This window comes from Colias philodice, chromosome 25, assembly GCF_061535455.1.
Source record: "Colias philodice isolate Cphi_HAF_F1 chromosome 25, ilColPhil1 Martin Lab GWU primary, whole genome shotgun sequence".
NCBI classification, from domain to species: Eukaryota; Metazoa; Arthropoda; class Insecta; order Lepidoptera; family Pieridae; genus Colias; species Colias philodice.
Window position 1 is genome coordinate 6141598 of NC_143110.1, and position 11665 is coordinate 6153262.

The 11665-nt window shown below is 34.2% G+C and overlaps 1 protein-coding gene across 1 annotated transcript; it reads right to left on the reverse strand.

Moving 5' to 3' along the window:
• Nucleotides 1–4225: 4225 nt before the first annotated feature.
• Nucleotides 4226–10940, reverse strand: LOC149477438 (uncharacterized). The gene is made up of 3 exons (XM_089710974.1): nucleotides 10381–10940; nucleotides 9876–9937; nucleotides 4226–8469 (listed from the first exon to the last, which is right to left on the reverse strand). Coding segments are annotated over exons 1-3 (3513 nt in total). The 5' UTR covers nucleotides 10383–10940; the 3' UTR covers nucleotides 4226–5020.
• Between the last annotated feature and the right edge of the window lie 725 nt (nucleotides 10941–11665).

The window sequence follows — 11665 nt, forward strand, 5'->3', positions numbered from 1 at the left end:
TAAAATAGTTTTGGTTTTATCTGCGATAAACCACTTTTGGCGCTCTTTTTTTCTCGAGATAAACGTTTGATTTTGTCACGATAAAAGTGGTTTATCGCAGATAAAACCAAAACTAAAAGTAATTACACAAAATGCTCTGACAAATATCTTGCAAATGTTTTAATATAATTGTTTATGAAAAAAAAATCATAATAAGTATTACCATGTCAAGTAGAAAACGTAAAAGTGTGAAAATTAGAGCTAACTTGGTGATTTTTTTTTATCGAGTAAATTTTAATATTTTATGTTTTTGATTAAACAGAATCGTTGAACATATCATCTAGTTTGATATATATTTTATTTTTTAGATTTGGTCTTGCATATTACACGTATCATCTAATAGAAGATTGGTTATTTTGCTTTATGCGCCCCCTTAAGTAATTTTGAAACGAGTTCATTGTTTAACGTTTTAAGTACGGTATTTCAAATTTATGTTTGTGTTGAGTTTTGATTGAAATGTTTACTACTTAGAAATTTAAGTACTTTTGATTTATGGCATATGAGTGTATAGTAATAGCCTTTGTAATATTAAACGATACAAGTGTAAAGAACGTATTGAGATTTTAAATGTTAATGTTACTTAGGGCCTGTTTCACCACCCTCAAGTAAAGTGTCGAGTAGGCTAATCGCCAGTTAAAGTGGCCCGTAACTTCAAGTGCGAGTTTCACGACGTCCGAGTAGCACTAATCATAAGATTAACTGACCCGTAACTTACTTGCCACGTCTTCTGCCAATTAGCGTGTTTTACTCGACGGTTAAGTATTGTCTGTTGTCATTTCTTGCATATCACCAACGATTTTTTTGAAATAAACGAATAAAAATGGATTTATTTGATTTAATTGATCATCAGTTGGATGAATTAGAATATTATTCGACACAACGAATAGCAAGGATTCGTGTATTTAAATTCCGTGTTGATTATTTTACGGACCTCGTGAAACTGATTTTTTTGCTAGATTTCGTCTATCGAAATATGCAGTTAACCAAGTGCATAACTTTATAAAACATATCTTTACTATATATACTTTATCCATAATAATTAAATAGGTAAGTACTTAATATAATCATTTAACAAATTAAAATCACACGCGTATTTCCAACCCTACAGACAATCCACAACAATTAACAAATTAACAATAACAATCATAACAATGCATATATGACAGCTGCAATAGTGCAATGACGTTTGACGAGTGACATTGACGTAATATTGAACGAATGTGACGTACGATTTGTTCCGTTACTCATTTAACCAGTAATTTGTTACTCGGAGCTTATTTTTCGTTTGTGAAATTGACAAAAGATACTCGTAACCTTTACTTGCTGATTAACGTTAATCAAGAAGTAACTAATCAACGCTTTACTTGGAGATGGTGAACGAGGCCCTAAGTGTTAGATGACGTGTAACAATTATCGCACGCCACTTAGAAGAACCAACCAAGTTTTTGTATTATCATAAATAGTTTAACGAAATTAGGTGTTAACTGTTAACCACTTGTATACGATACGTATTGATTGATTTATATTGTGAACATTTTTTTATACTTTATATTGCATTGAGCTACATATATGGAGCAGACACCACGAACAGAATCTGTGCGCCCACAGTGTGCGCCAAGCGCGGCGGCGCGGGGCGCGCGAATGACGGGCGACGGCTAGACAGTCATAGATTATGCGCAGGGGGAAGGAGAGTATATTTGTTCTGTGATTATGCGATGTCACTGACTCACCGCTATAGAGGCGACCGCGACACTTTGTTTCATTCTGTCTATTTTATTGGGTGCCACTCCTTACATGCACGTTGACTTGAAATTTTCTTTGTACTTATTATTTATTTTAGGTATAAACTGACTTTACTACGCGGGGCTAACAATATCTGGCATATAATAGGTATAGGATGATGTAAATAGTGACGTCATATGGAATAATTAAATTTTTTTCGGGTTTTAGGTTCAGTCAGGGCTAAGGGAAGTTTTATTCCTTACAAATTGAGCCTTTTTTAGAAAAAAAATAAAAGCCGTGTAATTTTACACAATGTTTATTTAGTTTTTACAAAATGTTTATTTAGTTCATCATCCTCAGAACATGTTCCCGGCTCAGAAATTGCTTGCATTGTTCCAGTACTATTGTAGCACACCTTCGGCTAAAATAAATATAACATAATGTTATTGATGGCTAAAATAATATTTTATTTGTTATACAAATCCGTAAAATTTTATTATTATTAATAACATCAATACAAGGAACAGCAGACTTCTTTAGAAAACGCCTTCCCGCTTTTGTGGTATATTAATTATCCTCATCGCGAAAATGCAATGAACAGACGCAAGTTCTATCGGATGGTAACCAGGTTTCTTCACTGCGGTTGTTTTGGACAAATTTTACCCATTTTTCCCTTTCTTCACGGCCCAGACATGGAAACCTTGAATAGAAAAAATATCAATTACTTATCTCTGAACTAGCGGTCCGCTCCGGCTTCGCCCGTGGTACATATTTCGCAATAAAAAGTAGCCTATGTTCTTTCTCAGGGTCTAAAGAGTGTCTGTGCCAAATTTCATCAAAATCGGTCCAGTAGTTTATGAGCCTATTCATTACAATCAAACAAACAAACAAAGTGTTCCTCTTTATAATATTAGTGCAGATAAATAAATAATAATTCAATTATACGTTCAAGTCAGTAGCTTATACAATATCAATTAAAAACTTGATTAAAATCAATTAACAAAAAAAAAATTGGTGATTAAGTAATTGATTTTCATATTTCATGATTTCACCTTTTTTCAATTAACAACCAGTCTATGCTTTTCTAAATATGTAAAATTATTATTTTATACTATAAAAATATACGCCAGCAAATATTACTAACAACACTTATTTCATGCCCAAATGTCGCCCGCCAAAAATTTTGCTCTAAGTTTTACAATTCTTTGTTTCTCCAGTCATTAACAGATCAATTATTTAAGGATGAAAATATGTACTTTTGATAAAATACAATTTTCATATGTTAAATATACTTACACCATTTTAGAGCAGGCTCCAAGGAGATGTTCGTTTGCAAAAATCGCGGACCTAAATCTGACTTCTGATATATATTGTATAGATCCCAGACATCCTATAGACAGATGTTGCCAACCAGTTTTGTGGTCCCCCTGCCCGCACCCCGGTAATTAAATATGGCATACAAAGAAAAAAATAAAAATTTCCAAAACATGCCGTGTGGGGTATCAAATGAAAGAGCTTATTGAGTAGATCACGAATATATAGCATACTATATACATTTCTTACACTTTCTCTAAGATTTTTTAGAAAATTTACGAAAATGGTCCATTTTTGAGTTAACTTTAAACCACTATAGATTGAAAACTCATGAATATATTTTTTAAATTATTATTTTAAATAATTAACAATAGTCCATTGTTTATGATTCAATAGTTCGTAATATAATATAAGTGAGCTATGTGGTGGATTTGATGAAAATAACTATATACTATATGAACTTGAAAATATACTCGCCATCTTTGAATGCTCCCCCCACTCCCCCATGCAACTATTTCACTGTACGAAATATTGAATCGTAAACAATGGACTATTGTTAATTATTTAAAATAATAATTTAAAAAATATATTCATGAGTTTTCAATCTATAGTGGTTTAAAGTTAACTCAAAAATGGACCATTTTCGTAAATTTTCTAAAAAATCTTAGAGAAAGTGTAAGAAAGGTATATAGTATGCTATATATTCGTGATCTACTCAATAAGCTCTTTCATTTGATACCCCACACGGCATGTTTTGGAAATTTTTATTTTTTTCTTCGTATGCCATATTTAATTACCGGGGTGCGGGCAGGGGGACCACAAAACTGGTTGGCAACATCTGTCTATAGGATGTCTGGGATCTATACAATATATATCAGAAGTCAGATTTAGGTCCGCGATTTTTGCAAACGAAACTCCACTGAGAGTCCGGTCTATTTGGTTCTGAGATTTTTGAAAAGGATAAAAATAATACAAAGCTTTATTTCAATATTATTTAATCAATAGTAGGATATTAATTTACTGAGATATTCAGAAATGCTTTATACAAGGCTGCGTAAATAGATGATTTCATAAGGCCGATGGCGTTATGTTACAAAAATAAAGTTTTAATACCTATTTTCTTATTCAATAAGATATTAAGTTCTTATTACACTATTTAAGTTATGGTTTATATTAATTTACAATATTCTTCTTAAATACAGTTTGTGTTTTGTTTTCGACAGTTAAACTGACAATCTTATGGAACCATGTTCAATCTCAAAAAGATAAACATGGTTTTTGCCCTTCATGTTTATAAACTACAAAGTATATAATTGTTTCTCGATTAATATAAGTACAATAGAATCCGCTTATATGGGCACCTAATGACTGAAAGCAACTTAACTTCCAAAATATTTTTGTTTAAATACATTTTACCAGTGTTTTCACTTCTTATGAAGTAATTTCTGTCCTAAAATTCTGTTTGTGACAAAATTTTTATCAAAAAAGAAAATGAAGAGAAGAATTTTAAGCTATTGCATAGCTTCTATCGCAGGCCTTGAGCGCGGGGACCGAATCGAGAAATTCCGTAACGAAAAAACCTCACGCTCCCCACTCCGACGGACACGGAGGTGTGGCTTGAAGGCATGCTATGCAATAGCTTTACCGCGGCAGTCCTCGAGTGCCACACGTCTTTTTTTAATTTTTTTTTAATAAAGCTCTGGATAATGTCATAGTAAGAAATAAATTACCTTTGTCCTACTAAACGGATTATATTGTATATATTATTTAATACAGTTACATGCTGTAACTCCACAGATTTACAAAACTAAGACAAAACCAAAAAAAAAAAACAATACTCTCATTTCTATCAATAAAATAAATCTATCTTCTCAAACACAATATAATAAATCAGTCATTTAACTCAATCACAATTTCTATAGAAAAAAAACTTTATAGAATTTTTTTACTTCGGCAAAGGTTTTAAAGGACCTAAGCTTAACAGTCCATCTGCACCAAGGGCTTGCAAACTATTCGTAAAACCAGAATGCATATTGTGAACGGATATCACAGGAATACCAAAACAACCGTCGGCCTGCTCCCGATTTGCTAACGGAATAAAACTATATATACCTAAATTACTTAACCGTTTTAAATTATCCGGTTCTGAAAGATCAACCACGGGCAAACCCAACTCTTTGTTTGCACCACTGACGTTGTGAAACACTCTTCTATGATGTTGTAACTGTAAAGACTTGGGATAGGAAGCCGGACATTCATCACACTTATACAAGTTTAATTTACTTTGTGGATGCGCATTTGTCATGTGCACTTCCAATGAGTTCTGATTCATGAACATCTTTTTACATATCTTACACGCTAGCATTCCGCCGCCAACCTTCGCTTCGGGTATCGAAAACGAACTTGATTTCGACGTATGTTTTATACTAACTCCCGCTCCTAGATTAGGTATATGAGGAAGAGGCCTTTCTGGAGTCGGCGATCTACTTTTCTGTTTCTGTTTAACGCTAATACCTCTGGATGCCAACACATTAGCCATTGCATTCGCTTCACGGTTAACTGTCTTCTTAGTTATAGATATTTGACTGCCGAGGTTCAATTTATCTTTGGCACCTTGAACACTTTGGATCATCGGTAGACCCTCTCTTTGTTTCTGCATCGCCATAACTTGACAATCTTCATTGTCGTGTTTTCCAGGTAGTAACATATCTGCTCGGCGTTTTTGTCCCGGCCCTCCAACATTCCCAGCCGGTCGCTTCATTGGCATGCGAGGATTAGGTTTCCCACCCCTAACCTGGCCATGCACCTGAATTCCTGGCCGAATTGTGGGTCTCTGACCTCTTACACCTGGCATACGAGGTCTAGGGCCTGTATTTGTGACATTAGCAGCCATTCTAACCTGAGTAGGCGGCGGCATTTGCCCGCCCATAGGTTGTCCTGGAGCAGTCATTTGTCCCATATCTTGACCGGGCCCTCCGGAAGACACGTTCGAAGATCCACCGCCTAATTGTCCAGGTGTCCATGTCTGAACATTTTGAATTTTAATGCCAGCGCTTTTCGTTAAACCACCTGGACTGCATACCGCAACGTATGGTTGACTCGGAGAACCGGGAGGTCCCATCGAGCCTGGCTGTTGATTCATCATGCTTCCTTGGCCATATACACTTTGTTGCATGCTTTGGAGTGGAGAACTGGTAGAATACGCTGGCGGAGTGGCATAAGTATTTTGTGGCATGGTGCTGATATAACTAGTTTTCGGCATTTGTTGTGAAAATTGACCGTAGCCTGGCATATTAGCACCCATGTAATTATTGCCTTGATATTGTCCAGGCATTGCTTGTCCCTGTCCATACATGTTACTAGTTGAAGGGTAATTTGATTGCATATTTGGAGAACTTTGATTGTAGGGAGCTTGTGGGGGCATCATGACTCCACCACCACCCGGGCATTGTATATTTATCATAAAATTCTGTTGATGTGTGAACCCAGGTCCGCTACCACCTATAGTAGACAGCTTGCCTACTTTTTCTGCTATTTGTGTCACAGGTAACAAGCTGGACAGTATATTAGACGATGGCGTGTAGGGAAGTAGCATTGACGACGATGGTGTAACTAAACTTTGAGAATGTCCCGTCATTCTTTTATGATCTTCTAATAATGAGATATCCGTAAATCTAGTATTGCAAACATCACAAGTATGCTGTGATCCTAATTTATCTAATGAAATGTATTCACTAGCATCTGACATCATAGATTCTTTTTTGTTAGACGTTGAAAGAAGGCTATCGAAAATATCATCTGCACTCTTTTCTAACATTTCTATGTGCGGTTTTGAATCTGGCGCATTCCAATTGAAACTGTGCTGTTTTTGCGTTGAATGCAAGGGTGGTGGACCAGATATACCAGAAGAGGAACTATAATTTGCTGAAGGCATGGTGTATGCACTTGATGTTGGAAATGTACTAGATGAAGGATAAGTTGGTGTAACCACAGTTTCAATTTTAGGTTCAACTGCTGTATTTTCTATTTTAGGTTTAATATCAGGCGCAGGAGTTGTGGAAACGACGCAACAGTCGTCATCTTCGTCATTGGAATCGCCGTTTATTTCAATTATTGTCATAGTTTCTTCAGTTTTTGTGATGGGTAATAGAGGATTTGTGACATTACTGGACGATGTAGTGGAGGGAGGGTAGGCATCATTTTCTGTTTTAATTTCAGTTATCATTGGTGTGGAAGAACTATCTGGTAGAGGGGGCGACAATCTTTCTGTTTTCACTTGACCTGAGAACAAAGCATTGGATGATGATTGAGATTCTTCAGTAGGGTCTTGCACTTCTTGTTTGACAACTACATTATCTGTATGTTCGTTTGACTCTCGCCGTTCGGGTGTAGTTGATACCGATGTCCTTCTTAATTCCGTTATTTCACCTTCACTTGCAACTTCTTTAGCTGTAACATTTGCTCCCCTTTTTGGTGTCTGTTTTACGGCAGGTCTTCGTCGTTCCTGTGCTTTCGGTTCTTCTTGTATTTTTATAGGCGTAATTTTTTTTGTTACATCCCTGCTCTCTTTTCTAGGAGTGCCTATTTGTTGCTTAAGTACTGCATTTCTACTACTACCAGGATCTGAATCATCACTTTCAGAAGGTTTTCGAGAATGATTACTGCTCTGTTCTTCTATTGACTCATCATTTTCTCCAGATTTATCATTGTCATTGTCATCATCTTTTTCTTTATCTTCGTCTTCATCCTCATCCTCATCATCTGACGCTTTGAAATCTTTCAATCCATTCACAACCTTAAAAGTATTAGTGTTATTGCCGTCAGATTTTAATTTTAACTTTATCCCACCTAGTTTTCCTAATCTTTGCATCACATCATTATTTTCACTATCTGGTTTTTCTGTTTTGATAGGTGTTGTGTTGCTTTTGATTATAAATCCTAATCCACTTAATTTACTTAAAGCAGAGTTAGTATTTTTCGAGTCATTATCATTTGGTTTCTTTAAAGATATTGCTTTTGATTTAAGTATCTGTGATATATCTATCTTTTGTGGTGTTTTAGGCAGTGCTTTAGGTGGAGATTCTTCATCATCTTCGTCAGACCAGTTTTCATCTCCCGAAGGAGGTGCGTCCTCGTCGTCGGAAGGCAGTTTGTCGAGTACTACTGAAGGTAGCGAGACGTGTTGTATGAGATGGTTCTCTAACTCTTCCCAATCAGGATAATCTAGTTTACAGGTGAAGCAATAGAATTCTTTTTTCGGTTTTTTTATAAGTGCCCCAGAAGACTGTAATCGAGCTAAAATATTAGCAACATTATTATTAACTGGCTTTTGTTTTTCTACCTCTGCTTCTTCATCTTCTTCCTGGTCATTGTGTTCTACACCTTCATCTCCATCTGAAAAAAAAAGTTTATTGTATTTAAATGTTACCAGTAAAAAGTTCTCACTCTGTATAAGATCTACACAAATGATTTTAAAAAGAAATACAACTAAATTAATTGGTTATTTGATTTTTATAGCTGTATTAAATGACTAAAAAACTTTTCTAAATACAGATTCTTTTATTTAAAACTTAACTAATATTAACATATTATTATAATATTATATTATAATATTTATATACCCATAATTATATTTATACATAATTCAGACGACATATACAGGACGACAAGATAAAGATAAATAATAAAAACATTTTAACCCATTGAGCCCCAAATGGCCAATCGGTCTACGACACAATATATTTTCTATTGTGTCTGTGATTCCGGGGCCTGAGTTATTAATCTTTAATTTTTTCTGAAAGTAATCAGTTTCGGCTAGGAAGTATTTACTTTTTTCTATTCCAAATGAGCTATACTTCACCTCTTCAAAACTATTACACCTATATCAAGTCATCCTGTATATTTAAAAATATTTATGTCATGCAGAAATTCATGCGTTCAAAGATAAGACACTGCAGAAGAGATTTAAGAAAAGAAATTGATTTCTAAATATCTTAAAATCTGATTGTAATTCGTTCAGACTGAATACTTTTTAACCCATTGAGCCCCGAATGGCCCGATCGGTCCATGACACAATAGATTTTCTATTGTATCTGTGCTTCCGGGGCCTGAGTTATTAATTTGGTATTGGCATTAATTGGCCCTGACACCTAATTTTTTCCTCAGTTAAATATTCAAGCGATCAACAAATAATTTTGGAGATTATATGTTTAGTTGAACTTATTCCATTTAGGGCTGATTTTTCAATCCTTGGTTAAAACTTATTCGTTGAATAATGTATATAAAATTACCATTTTAAAAACATATTCTTATTGCCCGTATTTGACAGTTTACGTGACATTTTAATATTATTGTGTAAGTTAATTGTGTAAGTTATTGGACGGATAAGTTTTAACCAAGCATTGAAAAATCGGCCTTTAAGCAGATAGAAAAACCAAATTCACCTAATTATTTATATATTATACTTTAACTCTTTGCATGTTTAGATCTTACTAATAAAGTTAATTTAGCCTCACTATTGTGAATTTTAATTATAAATAATATGCTGCTTTTTTATTTTTCTTTTCAGACTTCACATTAGACAAGCTTAGAAATAGGATTTTAAGACACCTAAAGCAACTATTAAAGTTTTCTTGGAATTAAAAAGTAAAAACATCCATTCAATTCATTTTTTATAAAACTTAGAGTAGGAATGTCATGGAGTCCTGTGTAAATAAAAAAATAAAATAATAACAGGCATGTTTTAAAAAGTATCTGCCTATTTCTTATAATCAAAACAATAAAAATTAAAGAAAACACACCTGACTCATAATTTTGAGGAGACGGAGGAAATTCAGATTCAAGCTTGGTGGCCATTGTTATCCTGAAAACAATTAGTAAAATCAACTTTAAAAAGTGATTTATGAATAAACTTTTTTGGACTGATTATTTTATGAAATGTGTATAATAAATGCGATAAAATAATTGTTCAGTAGGTGCATAAATTACTAATTACTATGTTTAATTGGAATGTACCTAAATAAACAAGAAACAAAATTAAAGGATCAATGAAAATTAAAAATGTTTTTGACTAAAACAAACTTTAAACCCACTTTTGAAATATTACTCAAACAAATTAGACGAATTCTAAAGACAAGCTCAAACTTGTAATTTATTACATGCCAATGCAATGTTTGTTCATCAAAACAAATCCACATATCAAAAATTCAAAAATTTTAACTTTTTTTAGATAACTACACATCAAAACAATAACAACAACAATCAAACATGCGGTACCTATTATTATGGTTTACATTAAGAACTTACATTCATTGTCCAGTCCCAGTTATAAATTAGAACGAATTAATCGTTTCGAGTTAACTATTAAAAGATATAACTTATTATTTAGTCGGTACAATTCACTACACTGTACACACTATTCAACAGCGAAACTATTTCATGACATAAACACGGGCACACATTTTAACAAATAAAAGTTTTAGCCGGTTTTCACACTTCAATCAAGTTTTGTCTTTGCTGCTTTTTCTTTACAAAACGAAACGGCACGAAAAATCAAGATGGCCGGATAAAGAGTAAAAGTCAACCAAGAATGGCGTCAGCCGTCTGCCGTCTACACATTATACTAAGCGCTTTTCAGTCAAATACTTCCATTAATCAGTACAATACAAAAAGAACTATATTTCACAATACAATTTATGTAAATTAATACAAATGTCCTAATTTAATTTTCACCAATACACAAAATTTCACCAGTACGAATACCGTTCGATCGAACTCAACTCTCTGCTCACTCGGTTAATATAAAATTCTGTTGCACTCACTCACATGCGGGCAAGCCAAGAACAGACACAGATGGCAATGCCAGTAGAGCGCATGCCAGAATCGGCTGTGGGCTGTGGCAGATTCCAAAGTTCCGACATAGCTGTCATCTCTGTTACTCACTGTATGTATTGTATTAGCTGTCTCTGTCTAGCTATTCTACAGCAACCGCGTACGATCGACAGCGTCTACAAAAGTACCTATATTTTAGTGCCGGAATGGGCCGCATATCTCCGTCGCATGTAATGACCTTGTATACCCGACTCGAATAGGTAGAACGTTGACTGGGGAATAAAAATAATCGACTGCAAAACCGCTTGGAAGTTGGAATTATTATTATTTCGAGTGAATCAAGTTCGAGTATGAGCGCGTTGTAACATTGTACGATACATTGTACATAATATGTATTGAATATACTATTCATGTTTCTTGCTTATCTAGTTATCATTTCTCCGTTTCATGACTATAATAATATTCTGTAGATTATAATAGAGGAAATGCAAAATCCATCGACCTATTTAAAAATTTAAAATGTCTGATTTGATGTAGGCTCTACCTACCTATGATTTTTTTATATAAATCGTTCGATCGATTGATGCGGTTTCATTTATTTGGAGCTTGTATTTATGATTTTTTCTCTTCTTTTAGATTCTTGTTCTCTTCAAAATATTTTGTTGCTATAAAATTTAAGAAAAAATTCACTGTGTATAAAATTGTCTGTAGCGCGCGCGCGCGTTTGTGTGTGTGTTTGTTTGTGTTATATTCATTTACT